The 21,978-nt window shown below is 34.1% G+C and overlaps 1 protein-coding gene across 7 annotated transcripts in view; it reads left to right on the top strand.

Annotated features, from left to right (window-relative positions):
* AGL (amylo-alpha-1, 6-glucosidase, 4-alpha-glucanotransferase) overlaps window positions 1-21,978 on the top strand; it is a 99,253-nt gene that overhangs the window by 53,468 nt on the left and 23,807 nt on the right. For all 7 annotated transcript variants that reach the window (XM_043460552.1, XM_043460551.1, XM_043460554.1 and 4 more), the window contains 16 exons: window positions 830-1,017; window positions 2,815-2,938; window positions 3,565-3,728; window positions 4,012-4,113; window positions 4,225-4,380; window positions 4,472-4,622; window positions 6,769-6,893; window positions 6,982-7,094; window positions 7,200-7,334; window positions 9,920-10,050; window positions 13,078-13,214; window positions 13,448-13,581; window positions 14,472-14,647; window positions 18,247-18,349; window positions 20,340-20,565; window positions 21,756-21,867. In XM_043460552.1, the coding sequence (XP_043316487.1) occupies window positions 830-1,017; window positions 2,815-2,938; window positions 3,565-3,728; window positions 4,012-4,113; window positions 4,225-4,380; window positions 4,472-4,622; window positions 6,769-6,893; window positions 6,982-7,094; window positions 7,200-7,334; window positions 9,920-10,050; window positions 13,078-13,214; window positions 13,448-13,581; window positions 14,472-14,647; window positions 18,247-18,349; window positions 20,340-20,565; window positions 21,756-21,867 (2,277 nt within the window). The remainder of the gene's footprint in view (window positions 1-829; window positions 1,018-2,814; window positions 2,939-3,564; window positions 3,729-4,011; window positions 4,114-4,224; window positions 4,381-4,471; window positions 4,623-6,768; window positions 6,894-6,981; window positions 7,095-7,199; window positions 7,335-9,919; window positions 10,051-13,077; window positions 13,215-13,447; window positions 13,582-14,471; window positions 14,648-18,246; window positions 18,350-20,339; window positions 20,566-21,755; window positions 21,868-21,978) is intronic.

The raw sequence follows: 21,978 nt of genomic DNA, 5'->3' as shown, positions 1-21,978 counted from the left end.
CCTTATCTCCTCTTCCTTAACAGAAGAGTTCTTATATATCTATTTGATATTATGGTTCTACGTTGGGCAACTCATTTGTACACAGATGTACTCATTTGCATCTTTAAAAAGCCATTTGAACCTGTATGATTACAACAGTTTACTGTAAGAGATATTTTCACTCATTAGCTAGAGGAGTATTTAAGGTATTTGAATGACAGTTAAACTAGAAAACAATTTTTTTTAGATTCCCTCTTACTTAATGCTAGCTTCTTATTTTTTATAGCTGTTTCACTGCCAGGAATAATTTTGCAGAGGACCTATCAATGTATTTATTTTTTAACATTTCAGAATCAGAAGCCTGTTTTATGTCATTAAATTTAATTCAGAAGTCTCATTTTTTAAAAAAATACAGCTTTGCATTTAAGTATCTCTGCCCTCTCCTTTCTAACCATTCGAAGTGAAAAATGCCACTCTGCTCTGCACCATGGATTTAGTGTAACATATTGCCAAAGATTGGTAGTAGGGTGGAGATGGAGCTTTAAATGTTTTTGGTATAGCTTTAAAGGCCCATGATATTACCATTACTTTTCCTTTATGAAGCAACTTGAATTTTTACTATTAAGCACACATTTTTAGAAGAGACTGTAAGGTACAGTTTTAGCAAAATAGATATAAATTACTGTCAGTTTTTTAAAACTTTATCCCATACCATTTTAGATATAATTTTAACCTATATATGGCTTGTGTTAGAAATAATAAATGTGATTTAAAAACAACAGTTTTTGCTTGAAATAAATATTTTCATTTTATTCCTTGAACCATTGAAAGCAAGCTCCTTTTTTAACAGGTTCAGATGTTTATCTAAGGAGAGAACTTATTTGCTGGGGAGACAGTGTTAAATTACGCTATGGGAAAAAACCAGAGGACTGTCCTTATCTCTGGGCACACATGAAAAAATACACAGAAATCACTGCGACTTATTTCCAGGGCGTCCGTCTTGATAACTGCCACTCAACCCCTCTTCATGTAGCAGAGGTACAGATAAATAACTCATCTTGTTAAAGAAATCAGTGTTCTTTCCTAGCTTTCCTTAATGAGAGTGTACAAATACATGTTTCCTTTTGCTTGTTGAATGCTAACAGTAATATGGTGGTAGTATTTTAAAGCTTGCATAACTTGCATAATTCTGAGAATTTTTTGATGCAGATATTATGGAGTACTGGGCTATAAAACATTTGAGTTAATATTTTTATTTAAGTTAGGGACATTATATTGTCTCTGATAATACACATACAGCAATATTGCCATATATATTATTAAAATATTATCAATATTTTAATGTTAATATTTTTAAAGAATTAACCTTGTTAATAATTTAACAATATATAAATATTAATTTGTCTTATTCTTATTATTAGGTTGGTTTCAATACATTAGTAGCCACTGTGAAGTCATATAGCTTATTTCATATGATAACAATTATTTAAACACTAGCATTACAGCATATTGAAGATAGTTTGTCTCATTGATTCAATTTTCATTATCATATGGAAATGTAATTATATGTAAATGTAAACATAAAAATTTTCTTTCCCTTCTCAGATTTTTTATAGTAACTTAAGCAATGCCAACATTTATAGCATTATCTTTTATGAAACAAAAAAGATAATACTATAAATTTTACATAATACTATAAGTGCTACAAATTTTATACAATTTATAGCATTATCATTTATGTTTACAACTTTGTAAACACTTTAGATTTTCATTTATTTGTAAGATCTTTGAAAGTTTCCTAGTGACAAGTTAGTGTTCTATGGAAATGTGTGCTTAACTGAAAAACATCTATTTCTATCATTTTAAAGCAGTATTATAATGCATATGTTTCAAGTCCTGTGATGAAAAATTGCTTTGATTTGGAAGAATTTAATGAACTTTAGTTAAGGTAGTAGAACATTTTTAGCTTCAAAAAAAAGCAGAGTTTTTTTTTAATGTATGCCTTTAGCAATACACTTGTAAGATGGTTATAACATTATAGCAAAACTTAGAATACTAAAATTTAATTTGCTTAATTTTAAGTTTAAAAATCCTCTAGGGTCTTACGTGTTAGAATTTCAAGTATTTTATTAGCCTTTGTGCAAATGTTCAAAAAATTTTTTTTAACTGATCTGATTTCTGATTAGAAGTTTTGGGGAATTCCTTGGCAGTCCAGTGGTTAGAACTCCGTGCTTTCACTGCCATGGCCTGTGTTCAGTCCCTGGTCAGTGAACAAAGATTTAGCAAGCCACATAGCATGGCCAGGGGAAGAAAAAAAAAAGGAGTTTATTATCATCTGCAGGAAAAGCTGGCTTCAGTCTAGTCAGACCTAATCTTTATAATAGCTAAATGATGCACCAGCAGGTAATTTATCATTTATAGTTTAGTCAAGGGCCTGGAAATTAATAGACTAATTAGAGATATTAAAAACAAAACATAAAATAGGGTTTGGAAAGCCTAGCAGACTTGCAGTATTATGGTTTACATTTTTTAAGTGACACTAACATTTTTCTTCTTCCTTTTTTTCCCCCTTTTGTGTCCCATCTGCAAAATCTAATCTTCCTTTTTAACTGTTATATTCGCTTTATGCATTCTTTTGTTTCCTGTATGTATTGGTCCATTTTATGTTTTCTTACTTATGCACAATTAAATTTATTTGGAAATTCTCTTGGATTTCCATTTTGTCTCGCTACATGGTATTTTCCTGTGTCAAACCCATGCCTAGTCTTGCCTCCTCTCCTTCCGCAACACCATCTTGCTTTTCTCTTTGTTATTTTGTGACTGTGCTTTTTGCAGTACATGTTGGATGCTGCTAGGAAATTGCAACCCAATTTATATGTAGTAGCTGAACTGTTCACAGGAAGTGAAGACCTGGACAATGTCTTTGTTACTAGACTGGGCATTAGTTCCTTAATAAGAGGTAGGCTCATTGAAAGTGTTTTTCCCATCTAAAGCTTCAGTTTTTGTTTAAGTAGATTAAAAGGCATTTAATAGCTTTATGTACAGTGTTTAATAATGCTCAGCATAGTTATTGTTCTTTTAAACAGTCTACTCAAAATTTCTTAATATAACTGAATCCCTGTTTTCATCAGTGACAATTTCTACTTTGGGGTAAGATATCTCATTTTAACTTGAAAGACCAATGGAACGAATTGATGACTCTTGAACAAAATCACTTTTTTGTTGTTGAAAATATATAAATCTGTTTTTCATCTCTATCTGCCTAAATGATGTAATCTTGAGATTTTTCCTCCATAGATTTTATGTAACCAACATCCTAATAAGCAGCATATATTCCATTTTTTACCGCATGAGCCGTTTCTCTGGTTAAGTTGCAGAAGAGACTTTTTTGTCATTTAAACTGATGGACATTTGTTTAAATGTTTAAATCAATTTTATTTTTGATAATATTTTTGAGATCTGTTTTTGAAAATCAGTCACAATACAAAATCTAATCTGCTTTTGGATATTGCTAATGTAGATTAATGAAGATTGTAATTAATGTAGGTAATGAAGATTGTTAAAATATTCTGTAATGCTTTGCAGAGGCAATGAGTGCATACGATAGCCATGAAGAGGGCAGATTAGTTTACCGATACGGAGGAGAACCTGTTGGATCCTTTGTTCAGCCCTGTTTGAGGCCTTTAATGCCAGCTATTGCACATGCCCTGTTTATGGATATCACCCATGATAATGAGTGTCCTATTGTGGTAAGCATCCTTCCTGTTTCTTGTATTTACTTATTTTGCTAAATGTTTTGATATTTAGTTCTCTGCTGTTTAATGGCAGTAATATCCACAGTACCTCAAAATAGTGCCTTAGATTTATAAGTGACTGTGATTTAAAGGTTTTTGAGTGGTTTGTTATTTGTTTTAAAGCAAAGGAATATATCTTCAGAATGTATTTATGTACTTATCATTTTACTTCATTGGGCTATAGGATGCACTTTGCATTTGAAAGAAAATAAACGTTTGTCGTTTTACTCTTTTGTAGCATAGGTCAGCGTATGATGCCCTCCCAAGTACCACAATTGTTTCCATGGCATGTTGTGCTAGTGGAAGTACTAAAGGCTATGACGAATTAGTGCCTCACCAGGTTTGTCTATGTGTTGTTTTTTAAAATCCACAAGGCCAAAACCTGATCATTTTTACCAAATTTCTCATTGTAATTAAAACATGCACATAGCTAAGTTTTTATTTTGCTCAGATTTCAGTAGTTTCTGAAGAGCGGTTTTACACCAAATGGAATCCTGCAGCATCACCATCCAGCGCTGGTGAAGTTAACGCCCAAAGTGGCATTATTGCGGCCAGGTGTGCTATCAATAGGCTTCACCAAGAGCTCGGAGCCAAGGGTTTTATTCAGGCAAGAAGCTACGTTTTCTAGGTTTCTTTCTCAAGGTTCCGTTTTAGAGTCTTTCCAGTTTGAGCACTAATGTGTTTTCTCTGTTTCTCAGGTATATGTGGATCAAGTTGATGCAGACATAGTGGCTGTAACAAGACATTCGCCCAGTATCCATCAGTCAGTTGTATCTGTTTCCAGAACTGCTTTCAGGAATCCCAAGACTTCATTTTACAGCAAGGAAGTGCCTCAAATGTGCATCCCTGGTAATGTGAGCTAAAAAATGTTGTTTTGATTGTATTATATTGTTTAATTGTTAGTAATAATAAATATTAAATTGTTGTTACATGTCATATATGTTGTAACACAGTGCAAGTATAGATGTAGTTAAGAAAAGGAATTACAAATTTTTGATAACTTGTATTTTTACTACATGGAACAAAACCTGGAAATACTGTTAAATGTTAACATTTTTTGAGTTGTAATTTTATTTTCATCTTAATACATTTTCTTATCTCCTAATTTGTATAAATGAACTTGTATTTCTTCTATACCCAGCTAGATTTATATGTATATTCATGTACATATGTATATACATATATATTTGTGTGTGTCCAAGTATTTTGTGTATATGTATACATATATTTACATATATAAACCAAAATGGAAAATAGTTTAATATTTAAGGCACTTTGTAATCCATCCTCATCTGATTCAACCAAATAGATATTTTCACTGCTCCCTAAGTAGCCTTACTCCTACTTATATATGAACTCTTTACATCTTTCAAGGACTAAAGTTTAACCTCCTTTGAGAAGCCTTCTCTAAGTGCTCAGTAAACTCTCTGTCCTCTGAGCATATATCAATTATAGTCTCTGTAGCACTCAGACATTATAAAATGCATTCTTGTGGTATATACTTATTAGTGCTTGATTGTTTTCTCGACATGTGTATTTAATTTCCTTATTTATTATTATATATAATATATTATGGCATAACATGCTCCTGTGCATATAGCAGCTGTCCAAGTCCGTTGACTAATTGAGTGAATGAAGCTTCTCACAAAAATGATCATATTCTATATTTGTTGCTAACTGCAAAATATTCATAACTCCCATTTTTAGAAGTTATCAACTTGAATAATTTTAGCGTTAAATGTCTATTTCTTTTTTTTAACTGTTCACAAGTTTATATTCAGTAATCTCACCTGGTTGTTGCTGATATACATATATATTTTCACATGGTTGCACTCAGTGTATATAGTAATATCTCAGGGTTTTGTTTTGTTTTGTTTTTGATCAGTGATCATTCTTAAAACATTTTCCATTTTGTCAGTCCACATAATTGTGATTTTCATTATGTTGAATGTTTTATATTTTATTATGTTAGCATTCCATTTTTAACGTTTATGTGTGTGTTTAGCCGTGTTCTTTAAGATTTCATTATACACTAGGAATAACCTTTTTGTTTTGAGTACTTTTCTCAGTGTATATTTTCAGAAGTAGATTTCTAGATCAGAAGCTCTTTCATTGTCAGGTTAACAGCTTAAAGTTCAAATTATTTAAATCATAAAGTTTCGGTTTTATATATCTTTTGATCTAGCAATTCTATTTCCAGGTATGTATCTGAGAAACTCTCCTGCATTTCCATTAAGAAATATGCACAAAAATATTTATTGTAACATTATTTATAGTAGAGGAAAATCAATGACAGTCGTGGTTAAATGAATACATTTTGGTATACTCATACAGTGGAATACTGTTCGGCATTTGAAATAAATGAGGTAGAGCTAACATAGCAATATAACTAAATTTGAAAAACTGCGGTGTTATCCGACAGGAAGGAAGTTGCACAAGTGTATATATAACTGGAATCCACTTACATAAACTTGGAAATATGGAGAATAGTATGTGGTGCTTAGGGAAACATGTATATGTAGTAAAAATGCACAGGATCAATGCAGACCAACCTGCAGGTAGTGGTTACCTCTGAAGGGAAAGAAAGGGAACACAGGGACATCAGTTGGGTTTGGAATATTTTCTTAAGCGAGGTAGTGGGATCTGGGTGTTTTAACTTCTCCCTACTTTTTCTGTCTTTGAAATATTCCATTTTTAAAATGTAAGCCTTTCAAATGGTCTACTTTCTCTCCTGTCAATATTAGGAAGGTTTCACATTGTTTCCCAGAGCTAAACTGTTATTACTTGATGAAATCTCTTTTAAATAGTTCTGTTAATTTTTTAAAAACATGTGTAAAAACTGTATGTTACATAGAATTATCTACTCTCAGATTGCTTTTTTTTAAAGTTAGCTAATATAGTCAACTTTAAGTTAAATGATTTAAAACTCCTTTAGCAGTTCTTAATTTCAGATGGTTTAATATGAAATTTTGTTAAAGTTTTTATATATTCCTAGGCAAAATTGAAGAAGTAGTTCTTGAAGCTAGAACTGTTGAGAGAAATACAGCACCGTATAGGAAGGATGCTAATTCAATCAATGGAATACCAAACATCACAGTAGAAATTAGAGAACATATTCAGGTACTTCGGACTCTCATCTCACTACTGTATTTAACATTTTAAGGACATTAGAATTATTTATTGAATAGTTTTATATATTTTTTTCAAGCTCAATGAAAGTAAAATTGTTAAACAAGCTGGAGTTACTACAAAAGGACCCAATGAATATATTCAAGAAATAGAATTTGAAAATTTGTCTCCAGGAAGTGTTATTATATTCAGGTAGAGTTCAAGCTATTGACTTAATATTTAAAATGTTTTACGTATTCTGTTAATTTTGAATAAATTACTCCTAAAAATCAACCACATTTTAATTAATGTTTTCAGAGTTAGTCTTGATCCACATGCGCAAGTTGCTGTTGGAATTCTTCGAAATCATCTAACACAGTTCAGTCCTCACTTTAAATCTGGGAGTCTTGCTGTTGACAACGCAGATCCTATATTAAAAATTCCTTTTGCTTCGTAAGTATGCCTTATTTTACGGAGATTTGCCACTTTAATAATTGATAAGTTGTCTCAAGCCTGATTTAAGCAGTTTTAAGGCTTTTCTATATCCTTGTTACTCAAAGGATAGTCCAAGGACCAGCAGTATTGGCATCACTTATTGTTAACATTTTGTCCTTTTGCTTTATCATTTGTGTGCACACACGCTCTCTCACTCATACATGCTCTCTAGATAGATAGATATACATGTATACCTATGTACACACACATATATATATCTATATGTATATACACATCTTTATATATACACACATACAGTTTTTCTGAGCTGTTTGAGACTAAGTTACATGCATCATACTCTTTACCATTTCATTTTTTTAATGCCAATACATTGTTCTAATATCTGGCTATACCAGAGTTTATTTCATCAGTCTCCATTTTTTGGACACTTACTTGGACCAGTTATTTACACTTTATTCATTTCAGTTTCCTCATTTGGAAAATGAGGCTTAAAATAATTCCTACCTCTTAGACTTTATTAAATCGGATAATGCGCATGAAACACTTAACACAATTCATGGCACATAATAAATGCTCAATACATGTTATATATCATGAGTACTAGGATAATTTCCAGGAATGGAATTTCTGAGTTAGACTATCATGTATTTGAGGCTTTTAATACTGCCAGATCCCTTCCAAACAGATTATATTAATATTTTCAGCTCTATGTAAAAGTCCAGTATCCCACATCCTTACTGAGTATATGTTATTATAATCTAATGTTTAAGAGCATAGAGGATGGGACCAGACTGCCTGGATTTAAATCCAATTTCAGACTTATTAACTGTAAGAAGACAGACTTCGGGCAAGTTACTTAGGAGATATAGTGACTCTGAGAACAGTGTTTGACAGAGAGTACTAGTGATCAATGTGTGTTAGCTATTACTAGTCAAATTGGTAAATATAAAGCACTTTAAAATTACAACTCAATTTATTGTAAATATTAAGCTAATTTCTGTGTTCATAAGTCATTTGTATTTATTTAGTGAAATGTCATTTTTAAATATTAGTTCATTTTTCTGTTCTGTTCAGTTGGTTTTGCTGTTCTATAAGAGCTTTTATTAGTAAGGATATTAACTCTTAATTCAAGCCATACTTAGTAGATACATTATAATCTGAGATGAAGCAGTTTTGTGCTTCTATGGCGTGTTTATAAAATGGCACTGCTGCTGCTGCTAAGTCACTTCAGTCGTGTCCAACTCTGTGCGACCTCATAGACGGCAGCCCACCAGGCTCCCCCATCCCTGGGATTCTCCAGGCAAGAACACTGGAGTGGGTTGCCATTTCCTTCTCTAATGCATGAAAGTGAAAAGGGAAAGTGAAGTCGCTCAGTCGTGTCTGACTCTTAGCGACCCCGTGGACTGCAGCCTATCAGCCTCCTCGTCCATGGGATTTTCCAGGCAAGAGTACTGGAGTGGGGTGCCACTGCCTTCTCCGATAAAATGGCACATTCCTCATCAAAGCTACTAAGATTATCTCAGGACAAGAGTCTGCACTTAAATATGATGTCCAGGTGATTCTTATGCAAGGAGTTCACTGGCTACATGTTGGTAAATACTGCAGTAGAATGGACTTGGTACTGAGGCTGCTGATTTGACTCACAAATTACAAAGGGTCAGTCCCAGGTGAGAGGAGGGACACTAGCAGAGACAGAGGCATCAAAGCAGAGCTGACAGTTTTCTAAGTTGATGGTGGGGGTTTAGTCACCAAGTCGTGTTCTAAGTTGAGACAGAAGTAAATGAGAAAGAAGAGAATATTTTCAAGAAAATATGTGTTCACATAATATTCATGAGGATATGTATTCAGTTATATAAGGTGAATTTACCTGAGTAATTAGAAATGCAAGAAGGTAGGGTTTCAGTTGCATTCAGGTAGGTGTGGTCCCTTACACAATCTCACTGCTAACTGAAACTTGGTTGAAACTAAAGCCGTGAGAGTTAGTTTCTGCATTCTGATCATTATCAAGAAACAACTTTAAGAAAATCTTAGTTCTTTGAACAACAAATCTGAAAGATAGTGCAACTTTAGGACAGGACAGAAAGGAAAAGGAGAGATAGGCAACAGTAGAATAACACATGATTTCTAAGGTAGTTAACTGTGACTTTTGATTATCCTTCTCCTGGTCCTTTGATAATTATTTTGAGTTTAAGATAGTATAAAAGTGCTTGTCATACATAGGAGAATATAAAGGAGAAAAAAGACTAAGTCTGAAATAGAAAGATTAAAAACAGAAATTTAAAAGATAAAGGGTATAACAACCAAAAGATTTTTTCAGTGTACTTCTAATTAATAAAATTTAGCACTTATAATTCCTTGTCTTGGAAGAAGTGTTACTTTTAATTGAGTTTTCAGCATGTTTGTTGTTTGTTGTTTATAATGTGTACTGCTTACAATGTATAGTATAATGCTGAGTTCCTAAAACATACATTTCCAAAACCATATATTTTATGGTTATGGTTCAGATTTTCTTCTTTATTTTTATTGAGAGCAGGTTGAATTTCATTATACTTAACCAGTTTTCTTTATTTTCCAATTGTTAGTATTGCCTCTAGATTAACTTTGGCTGAGCTAAATCAGGTACTTTACCGATGTGAATCAGAAGAGCAAGAAGATGGTGGAGGATGTTATAACATACCAAACTGGTTACCTCTTAAATATGCAGGTCTTCAAGGTAAGCAAGTATAAAGATGGTGAAGCTTTTCAGGGGTATTTTTTTAAGGTCATGTGGTATCTTCCTTATAGAAATAAGAGTATGGGCTCAGAGTTCAACTGCTTGGGTTCAAATCATGGGTCTGCCACCTACTCATTGATTGACCTCTGACAAGTAACTTAAATTCTCTGTGCCCCAACTTCTGCCTTCATAAAATGTGAATAGTATTGTCTAATCCATAGACTTTTTGAGGATTAAATGAGATCATTCATTTGGGCCCCAAATGGGACTAGGCTGTAAGTATAGTCATCTTTTTTCATATAATTGGAAATATTTTTTATTGCCTATTTGCTTTATCCTACAAAGAGAACTTTTAGTTAAATATTTTGTAGTGAGAATAGTTCTAAACTGAGATAAAGGAACTAAATATTTAACTGTCAGCTTAATTCATTTGGTTAGCCATATTTTCTTAGGTTTTTATTTAGGAAATTTGGTTTACTGCACATATATTCCTAGTTCATGAAGTTTACAACTTAACAAGCCTCCTTTTCAGTTCCTAATTTCTTTGTACATCTCCCATCTTTAAGGGCCAATTCAATTCTTAACATCTTCCACAAATCCTTCCTTAACTATTGACTTCACAGTAATTTCTTTGTCTTCCAGACATCCATTGTATTTATCTATTATATCCCTTATTAACCCTTGGAATTTATTGCTTTATTTTAATAATTAATATACTATTTTTTGTGAATGTTTGATCATGGTCAAGAAATAGGCTTTAGAACCAAACTTTATGGGTTGCACTGACTAGCTTTAATTATATGATAAATTGTGGCTCAATTTTTTCATCTGTAAAATGGAAATAAAAATAGTGTTTACCACAAGGGCTTACTGTTGGGATTAAATGAGTTAATATGTAAAAAGTACTTAGACAGTGAGTGGTTAGTTCATAGTAAGTATTCAGTGATAACTAGCTATCAAACTCCGCTAAGTAGACTGTACCCTTAGAAGAAGAATAATGTTTGCCTTTTGAAGGATTCTTGTTTTTAGCTTTCATACCTTCTGCAAAATCAAGCACATAAAAAGCTTTCGATAAAAAATTTTAAGACTTTTTATGCTTATGACATTTTTTCTGAAATATTCTCATTTTTTATTTTGTGCTGTAATAAAGAAATGTACATGTTTCAGCCATAAGCAGATAGCTACTCCATTTTCATTCCAAGATGTTAAACTCCTTTTTCTACTTGCCTGAAAAGACTGTACTTGTGTGAACTTCTTTTCTCGCCTTTATGTTCCTTATAATTAATTAAGTATAGTTATAGACATAACTATACTTTCTACTTTCCCACTACTTTCTCATGAAATGATTTTTCTCATTCATTCTAAAAATAATTGCCTTTATTTGATTTATTTTTTTACTCTATACCAATCTGTATTCCCTCTGGCTATTTAATATTTCCAACAATCACCTTGTATTTCCAGTAGGCTTTTAATAACAATCTCGGATTACTCAAATCAAACTTAACCATTTCACTGACCTTTCTCTTCTCTAACCCGAATTCCCCTTCCCTACTTCTTGTAACAATAATATCTTAAATTTATATATTTAACTTTAAATTTTCAAAACATGCTTATTATACACAATAAAATTAATTAAATTCTAACGAACTAAATTTATTTGGAATGAAGTCAGTGAAGCCAATATAATTTTAAATTACTACCCTATTAAGTGATGGAAAGAAGTATTATTGTTCTAGCTGTCTGTCATTGAAATAACAATATGTTATATATACATAGAAATTCTTTGCAACCCTATGGATTACAGCCCGCCAGGCTCCTCTGTCCGTGGGATTCTCCAGGCAAGAATACTGGAGTGAGGTGCCATTTCTTCCAGGAGATCTTCCTGACCCAGGGATTGAACATACTACATCTCCTGCATTGGCAAGTGGGTCCTCTTACCACTGAGCCACCTTGGGAAGCCCAAAAATTTCTATGGCACAGTGGTAAAGAATCTGCCTAGCAATGCAGATGACTCAAGAGATGCAGGTTCCATCCGTGGGTTGGGAAGATGCCCTGGAGTAAGAAATGACAGCCCACTCCAGTATTCTTGCCTGGAAAATTCCATGAACAGAGGAGCCTGATGGGCTACAGTACATGGAGTCACAAAGAATCAGACACGACTGAGCGTGCACACACACACACACACACACACACGTGCATAGAAATTCTAATATTTCTAATTGAGTGGTACTTGAGGATATGTATGTATACATCATTTTGATACTTCATTTAGTTCCAAGTACCTCCTGTTACGGGCTTCCCTGGTGGCTCAGCAATAAAGAACCCACCTGCCGATGCAGGAGACAGGGTTCGATTTCTGGGTCGGGAAGATCCCCTAGAGAAGGAAATGGTGACCCACTCCAGTATTCTTGCCTGGAAAATTCCATGGACAGAAGAACCTGGTGGCAGGATCCAATCCATGAGGTTGCAAAAGAGTCAGACAACTTAGCAACTAAACAGCAACACAAACTCCTGTTATATTTCAAAGATTCTTTCCAGAACAGACTTTATTCTTAGTATCACCATAGGTGATCTTGCTGTCTCTGAGGCCAGTTCTATGGTTTTTCTTAAATCTTGCTTGAATATTCATGAATCTACCACTTTTCAACTGTAAAAAGGCAAACTTACCAGTTTTCTGCCCTAGATGCCTTAGGATAGGGAAGCTGTGCCATTTGCCTTTGAATATTGTAATATTAAAATTCAAAAGAGCAGGACTAACCCCAGAAAACAGGAATCTTGGAAAACTCTGCATAGCTCATGCGATCGACCGCGGTCCCCATCAGCCTGCCTTTGTATCTTGGTTCAAGGCAGTGTTGCCACACTTACCTCCAGTCATGGGAAGTGCCACTGAGGATTATGCTGGTCTTGTGTCTAGCTGTATGTATGTTCACCCTCAGTCGCTGGAGACTAGCAGCAGGTTGCCGGGCTATGAGAGCAAACTACCTCTGCCAGTGATGAAATTGGTATGATATTTCTCTGAATTTTCAGGATTAATGTCCGTATTGGCAGAAATAAGACCAAAGAATGACTTGGGGCATCCCTTCTGTGATAATTTGAGATCTGGAGACTGGATGATTGACTATGTCAGTAACCGACTTATTTCACGGTCAGGAACTATTGCTGAAGTAAGTAAAGTTATATTCTCATCCAAAAGAATAGAAGGTGGGGGGCACAGTAAGAAATATATATTAACATATACGTTTATGTTGTTTTCTAACCTGAAACATTTTCTTCTCCATCTTTCAGTTCTTATAAGTGAAAATCTGGTTAATAGATTGCTAGATAGTACAATGGCATGTTAAAATACACCTAACCTATAAGCACACCAAGTTAACTTTTAAAATTATTTTTATAACAGGTTGGTAAATGGTTGCAGGCTATGTTCTTCTACCTGAAGCAGATCCCACGTTACCTTATCCCGTGTTACTTTGATGCTATATTAATCGGTGCATACACCACTCTTCTGGATGTAGCTTGGAAGCAAATGTCAAGGTATACCCAGCAAAGCTTGAGTAGATAGGCATGTTGGTGTAGAAGCCACATACAGTCAGTGTATACACTCTTAAAAAGACCAAAACATCAGGAATTGTCATGCATGCATAGAGCTGAAAAAGTTAATAAGTGGGAATAAAATGTATTAACATCCTTTAACCTGGAACATACAGAAACAAACTTAGATATTAAAATCTATTCTATGAAGCTAAAAAGCATGTTGATGGGAAATTTTAATTGCTTGGTGTTATCTCTATTCCTCAAGTTGTTAAGTTAATGGATAAAATTTTTTAAATCTACACATACTATTTTTTTCTAATTTTTTATTAATTAAGAGAAAAAATATTCTGCTATTGTTATAAATGAAATATGCCTTTATTAGCGATTTCCCTGAGATGAAACCACAGGCTGGAATGTACCAGTGAAGAGCAGCCAAGGCAATTTGGGCATAACTTCAGAAAGGATAAGACTTCAACTCTACCATTTGTTTTACAATAAGCATTTTAAAGCCAGCTAGATAGAATACTGGGTGAAATGAAAGCAGTTCTGAAACCTTAACCAAATTTAAAATTCTGTTCAACTGATTTTAGCATTGCTACACATTTGAATAGAGAAACTTTTTGAAGAGAAAAAAAGAACTAAAATAATACTCCTAAAATTTTTTGAATCAATAAGGCGTAAAATTTCAGGTATGCAAGATGAGTAAGTTTTGAGATCTAACGTACAGCGTTGTGGCTGTAAATAACAATTTGTATTGTGCCCTTAAAAATCTGTTTTAAAAAGTAGATTCTCAAATTAGGTGTTCTTACCCTAATAAATTTTTTTGAATAAGTAATAAAAAATGTTTTATTTCTACCCATAACACTTTGAACTCTATAACTTTGTTGCAGCTTTGTTCAGAATGGTTCTACCTTTGTGAAACACCTTTCCTTGGGTTCAGTCCAAATGTGTGGAGTAGGAAGATTCTCTTCTCTGCCACTTCTTTCACCTTCCCTCACGGATGTACCGTGCAGGCTGAATGAGATCACAAGAGAGAAGGAACAGTGTTGCGTGTCTCTTGCTGCAGGTAAGAAACTATGGGACAAGGTTAAAATGTGTCAGTCAGTATTAGGAAAATTATAAAGAAATGATTATTTTTAAAAACTCATGATGTTTTCCAAGATTTTATGTTACTGGTTAGTAAAATTTCACAGGCATACATTTATAACAATAATAACGGTGCTATTTAGTATCACTGTGCACCAGACATTTATTTATGTGCATTTTTTTTCTTTTGGCCAGTTAATCCCTTTCTTCTGCATGTGTATTTTTTCCAACATTTTGCATTTTTCAATCAAATCTGTTTTACTACCTTTCCCGTTACATTATACTTTTTTCCCCCAATATAAAAAATTTACCCAACCTTGTAATTACCAAGAGATCATGTGGAGATCCTCTACAAGTTACAAAACACAAAACAAGTGCTAAATAATTTTTATTATGTGTCTAATTGCAATTAAATGCTTCCAACTCCATTAGCATCTTTCCTGAAAGTATATTTAAAACCCAAATCAAGTAACAGGTATAATTCTCAACAAAATAGGCTTTTGGTTTCTTTTTAATAAATTTCAAGCTATTTCTAAAAAGTATTTAATATTTGAGTCCACTGAAGTTAAGAACTTCCAAACTAAACTGAGAAATACCAATTGCTGGATGAAAGTAACAGTATTGTCTATGTGATTGCCTCTGTTTACCCTTAAATTTGCATTCACTTAGACCAATAAAAATGACCTACTAGGACCCAACAACTAAAAAAGAAATTAACATTTCACTTAGAAGGATTATATGAACCTTCTGAATGTTTTAATTATATAATTGTGTTTTAGATTTTCACTCAACTATTTGATATCCTTCTGGTACTTTCCCCTGTGAATCTATAGCAGATGGTCATAAAACTGAACAAGAACATTGTGGAAAAAATGCAGAAGTTGATTTTAAAGCCTGTTGTTTAGAAGCCTATTATATAAAATAGTGAGCTCAACATTTTTGATTATCCACTGCTGTTGTTAAACACTCCCAAAATGAATGTATTGAATATTGAGATCATAAATGAAATACTCATATGTTAGTATACTTGGTATGTTTACATATCATGTACAATATAAAACAAAAAGAAAAACTAAAAATATAGTTTATAAATATGGATAGAAGTTCTGGTATTTCTTTCTAGCATCCTAAAAGAGAGTTTTGTGTGTTCCATACTAACAATATATAGGACTGTATACGGATTTGCAGATAGATTTCTTGGTTTCATTTTTAAATGATACAAAGGCCACTTCCTTTTCTGACAGTGATACAAAATATGTGTATAATTATAAACTTTTACACTAATTGACAAGGTAGAAATTATTCAGAAGATGTGTGATCTGTAAGTCATATATTCTGAAAGGTCAAAAAGTTAATATAAGGCTTCCCTGGAAATCTGCCTGCCAATGCAGGAGACACAGGTTCAATCCCTGGTCCAGGAAGATCCCACATGCCACGAAGCAGCTAAGCCCATGTGCAACAACTACTGAGCCTGTGCTCTCGAGCCCATGAGCCGCAACTACTGGAGCCCACATGCCCTGGAGCCCATGATCTGCAACAAGAGAAGCCACTGCAATGAGAAGCCCACACACCGCAACTAGAGAGTAGTCCCGGCTTGTTGCAACTAGAGAAAAGCCTGTGCAGCAACCGAAGACTCGGCACAGGCAAAAATAAAATTAATTAATTAATTTTAAAAAATGTTTAAAAAAATGTTTTAGTGAATACAAATATTTTCACACATCTATGCTAGAGGTTTTAGTTTTGACTTTTTAACAAGAGTGCCTGTGTTCAGGGCATACCAACTCAAACTTACCCTTGGATCTGTCTATACTTACATTTTATGCCAGGTGTTAAGTGGATGGGGAATACGTGTAAATCTATGGCTGATTCATATCAATGTATGACAAAACCCACTGGGAAAAAAAATAATAAATAAATAAAGGAGAAAAAAAAAATAAAAAACTTTAAACAAATTTCAAAAAAAAAAAAAAATAAAGTACTAGGAAATGTGTACAACACGGAGCACTATATATATACATACTCGCTGCTGTCTTCAGTACCGTCATCAGCCATATTTATAAACTGTATGTCAACCATGTATGTTGGTGCTCAGTCACTCAGTAGTGTCTGACTCCTTGCCACCACACGGACTATAGCCCACTAGGCTCCTCTGTCCATGGAATTTTCCTGGCAAGAATACTGGAATGGGTTGCCACTTCCTTCTCCAGGGCATCTTCCTGACCCAGGGATCAAACCTGCATCTCCTGCTTGGCAGGCAGATTTTTACCACTATACCACCTGGGAAGTCTAACTGTGTGTAAACAATATAAAAGTGTTTAGGGAAATTTTATACCACTATTTGGGAGAAAACATAGAAAGAAATGTCTGATGTTACCTTTAGTTCTGATCTTTTCCTAACCGGAGAAAATAATGTCTTTCTCCAAGGTGAAGACCTAACAAACAGAAACTTTAATTGTGAAGTATTGCCAATATTTTGTCTTAGTCAAGTTCTCTCACCTCTCAATTTACCTTTTATAGTTAATCTTTTATTTCATTCATCCAATACACTTTCATAGTGATATATACCAGTTGGAGTTTTCAGTGATATAACTTGACAAACAAGGTTAATGAGGTTTCTGTTATCATGGGTCATATTTTCTACTGAGTAGGGACATTCATTCAACAAACCAGAAGACAAACAAGATAATGTCAGATAGTGTTAAGTGTTTAGAAAATAGTTATGAATGAATGCTCTGAACCTTTTATTTATGACCTGAGGTTTTTCTTCCCTGAAATTTTTGTTACATTTATACTTTAGCACAGTTTTTTTTTTAAGTGAAATGCTAATTCCCTTTGCTTTATTTTCCTGCTGATTGTTACATGTAACAATTGTATTTCTTTTCACATTTCATAAGAAACCAAACTCAATATAAAAGTAAAATTTTAGATTTTATCTATGGTCATTCTGTTTTACTTCCTGTATAAAGGCTGCAGTTACCTAAAGTTTTCAAGTGATTTAACATCTGAAATCCTTGTTTTCACCTGTAAAAGTTGTTTCTAACAAACTGTGACACTTTTAAGTGGTTTTAAGTTAATGGGAAATTTGGTGATGAAGTAATAACCCTAGAGCGACAGACCGATAAACATGTAATTCCGTTAAGGTAATCATCCCATATTTAGATTAATTTGTTGCCTTCAAACTGCAGGTAGAACCTTTTATATCATTATTACTATATTGAGTGTTTCTTCATGTGTTAAATATCTGACCTCTGATTTTAATCTTTAATTTGCTAAAAGAAAGTTTGTGTTTAAAAATTCACACATTCTAACCAGTTCAAATAAGCATCACTCTATAGCACTGATTCTTAGTCTATTTTGAGTGACAGATTCCTTTAAGAATCAGATATGATTATGGAACCTCATCACACACAAGTAGACATAAAAATAACCATGCATTCTGCAGATAATTTTAAGAGAATTTGAAGACTCTTTTCACCTCCTCCTTAACCCCAAAGTTTAGAGCAGCTCATCTGTAGTCGTGGAGTTCATAAGCTTGTGTATACTGAGGTTAATAGATTACTCTGCTGTGTTTTCTGTTAGGCTTACCTCACTTCTCTGCTGGTATTTTCCGCTGCTGGGGAAGGGATACTTTTATTGCCCTTAGAGGTCTACTGCTGATTACTGGACGCTATTTGGAGGCCAGGTAGGAAATCTTTAAAAAGTTGCAATGCAAGTTTATGTCTGAGTGTTTTTCAGTGCTCTTCAGACCTTTCTTATTCATCTATTCTCAACATTTGGTAGGTAGGCATGTTTTCCTGAGGTGTGATTTTTGTTTTATTTGTTGTGTGTTCATTTAATAGGATCATAGAATTTCAAAGGTGTGAAAATCTTTGAAGTTACCAAATTCTAATACTTCACATTACACATCAGGTTATCTTCAGCATTTGCTACTTTATTTCAGGATGTTACAAACATCGCTCACTAAAGAGTAAAATGTCTGTGCCTGAATTAAGTATAAGAATGCAGATGACTTTTAGGTAAAATGGAAAGTCTTCCATTTTTTGTTCTTCCATAATGACAGAGTCCTGTAAAGAGAATTATATCAGGTTGCCTTCTTTTTAGTGCAGACCTTATAACCTCCAGCTTTATGTTTTCTAGACTTAAAATGGTGTCTCTGTGTCACAATACTACAAATGCATTTTATCAAAGGTAGAAAAGGAAGGCTCTACAGCAGTGTTGTCTAGTGTTCCATAAATCAGTATTACCACCATCTGACAGCTAGCTAGAAATGCAAATTCTTGGTCCCTGTGCTGAACTCCCTGAGTCCAAACCTAGAGGTGGAAAGGCAGAGTTGACAGATGGAAATCTGTGTTTTTGCAGGGGCTCCAAGTGATTTTCAGTGGCCTAAGACTTAAGTTTGAAATCATTGCTCTACAAGTTAAAACCTGTAGCAAAAAAAGCATTTTTTAAAATATTTTTGTTTTGATGTCACCTGTTTTGTATGACCTGTGAGCTAAGAATGGTTTTTACCTTTTTAATGAATTATTGAAAGAAGAAGAATGTATGATCACACTATGTAAGGCCAACAAAGCCTAAAATATTTACATCTGGCCTTTTACAGAAAAATAGTTTGCCTACCCCTGATCTAGAAGATTTCCCAGAAGAAAATTCTTTTGTTAGAGTAGTGCTAACTACTATGAATTATAAGCCATTAAATTTCAAGGACTTTTCATAAACAAAGTTTATGATCTTCTGATCCTATATGGGTATTCAAGAGGCAGTTTTCCACATGGTAGTTAAGGGATATAGCCTCCTTTATCTGCATGATATACAATCTTCCAGGACCTCTGGGTTCTCTCCGGTCAGCTGGCAGAGAGGGAAAGAGAGCCTGGGGAAAACACTCCTGTTCCATGCAGTTAATTTTTTTTTTTTCCTGGAGAATGCTGTCATCTGACTGGGACATTTAGGAAAGCCATTTTGGTGGACATATGGCTGTCTCTACCACAGATAGTTCTGCTTCCACCCTCTGCAGAGATATTCATGGACAGAGGACTTTTTACTCAACTTCCATGTGTATGACATGTTCTGGATAATTAAGATTGCTACTATTCTGACCTTTTATTAATTGGAGGTGTCACTCTCCACACTAACACTTTTGTACTGCAGAAAATAAAAAAGCTCCTTTTACACAATTGTTTAAGAGAGAGGTATTACCTGATACACAGAATTAATTAAATTTCTAAATGGTTTTAGAAAAAAAAAAAACTTTAAATGACTTTTCCAAGGTTATACAGATGGCAACACTAGGATTTAAATCTCAGTCTTCTTAATTCTCAGTCTCATGCTCTTTTTAGAATGCCATGCCATCTTACAAAGTTGTCATTTGGTATATGATGGTATTCTCTACAAGTTTTTGAAAACGAATTATGTTTTTCAGGGTCAGTTTTTACCTTTAATTTTCTTATATGTTTGCTTTATTTTTGGTATCTGCCATTTAAGGTAATAAAATTCCTGTTCTTTTGAAATACTAGGGATTTCAAAAGTAAAACCTAGAGTTATGAGGGACCTTAAAAATCACCTGGTCCCAAACTCCACAGATGAAAAAAACTCTCCCAGAGGATAAGTCATACAGATTGCTTTAGTTTTTAAAATGATTTTCATGTCAAACAATTCACCTAATTCTGTTGTTTTAGGAATATCATTTTAGCATTTGCTAGTACCCTGAGACATGGCCTCATTCCTAATCTCCTGGGTGAAGGGACTCACGCCAGATACAACTGCCGGGATGCTGTGTGGTGGTGGCTGCAGTGTGTTCAGGATTATTGCAAAATGGTTCCAAATGGTCTGGACATTCTCAACTGCCCCGTTTCCAGAATGTATCCTACAGATGACTCTGTTCCTTTGTCTGCCGGCACAGTGGTAAAGATCATTTCTTAAAATAATTTTTTCCTGAATAATGTTACTTTCTAATATAAAAATACATGTAATTAAGAATCTGAGTCTTACAAATTCTTCAAATATTGGTATTTATTTAGCCCTGCTGCTGCTGTGAGAGACTGCAGAGATGACTTATTCTTTACCTAATGAGCTTGCAACACGGTAGGAGAGGTGATATGTGTATATTACTAATACGATCACTGCAAAAAGAAATATATGAGAAGTGCCTCTTTTAGTCTCATAAAAGAAAGAGAGATGATCTCGTAGTGGGTCTCAGGGAGGACTACAGAAAATAATTAAAATTTCACCTAAACTAACCTTGAAAGTTGAGTAGGATTTCGTCCGAGATGAGGGAAATTATGAGAAGACATTACAGATTAACAGAATAACAAAAGCACAGGGTGAATTGAAGCACAGCTTGGAACATACTGCTCCATCTAGTGTTTGGCTTTTTGTGTAGGGCACCTGCCAAGTGGCAAGGGATTGTGGAGAGTGGGGGCCAGATTGTGGAGAGCCTTGGCTACCAATCCAGGGAGTTCAGAGTTTATCTTATGTGCAGCGCAGAATGAATAAATGTTTGTGTATGTTTTACCCCCAGTCAAGAATGAACAGGATATTGTACTTTCGCCACATCTGATCTGCATTTATGTTACAGTTTACTTGGTGTGGAGGGCTTCTGGGCTACCCCAGGGCTAGCCCTACGATGTTTATATCATGAAGTGTGTGAAGAATATTTGCCCCAAAATTTTTTAATGTAAACATATTACCATTTTAGTGTATAATTTGTCTCCATTGCTATGTATGTGGATGAATTGGAACAATGCCAGTTTAAAACTCGGATTTCTGTATAATAAGCTGGATTTGTTTATTAGCTGAACTGTTTAACAGATCACACAACTCACAAGATTCTTTTTCATGTATCAGCAGAATTGCAGGTTATTTCATGTCACAGAAATTTATAGTTAAAACTACAATATGTTAAATGTTCACATGCAAAAGGTCTGCTGTATCATATGATGTATGAAGGCCTCTTCTTTGCCCAGTCCCACCCCTGATCCCTATTTCTTCTTTTAAGGGAAAATACGTGTTTTCACAAAATTTCAGTTGTAGAATTTGGAAGAAGATAAGAAAAATGTAATTTCTAACAGAGGTAACATCCGTGTCTCAAACAGGATCAACCATTGTTTGAAGTAATACAGGAAGCTATGCAAAGACACATGCAGGGCATACAGTTCCGAGAAAGGAATGCTGGTCCACAGATAGATCGGAACATGAAGGATGAAGGTACATAACTTTTTTGGTTTTTTTTGGCCGCGCTATATGGCATGTGGGATCCTAGTTCCTTGACCAGGGATTGAACCCTCACCCCCTGCAATGAGAGTGCAGAGTCTTAAC

This window comes from Cervus canadensis, chromosome 2, assembly GCF_019320065.1.
Source record: "Cervus canadensis isolate Bull #8, Minnesota chromosome 2, ASM1932006v1, whole genome shotgun sequence".
In the NCBI taxonomy this organism is placed as follows: Eukaryota; Metazoa; Chordata; class Mammalia; order Artiodactyla; family Cervidae; genus Cervus; species Cervus canadensis.
The sequence above is the reverse complement of the archived record's forward strand: the minus strand, read 5'-3'. Positions and strand labels throughout refer to the sequence as shown.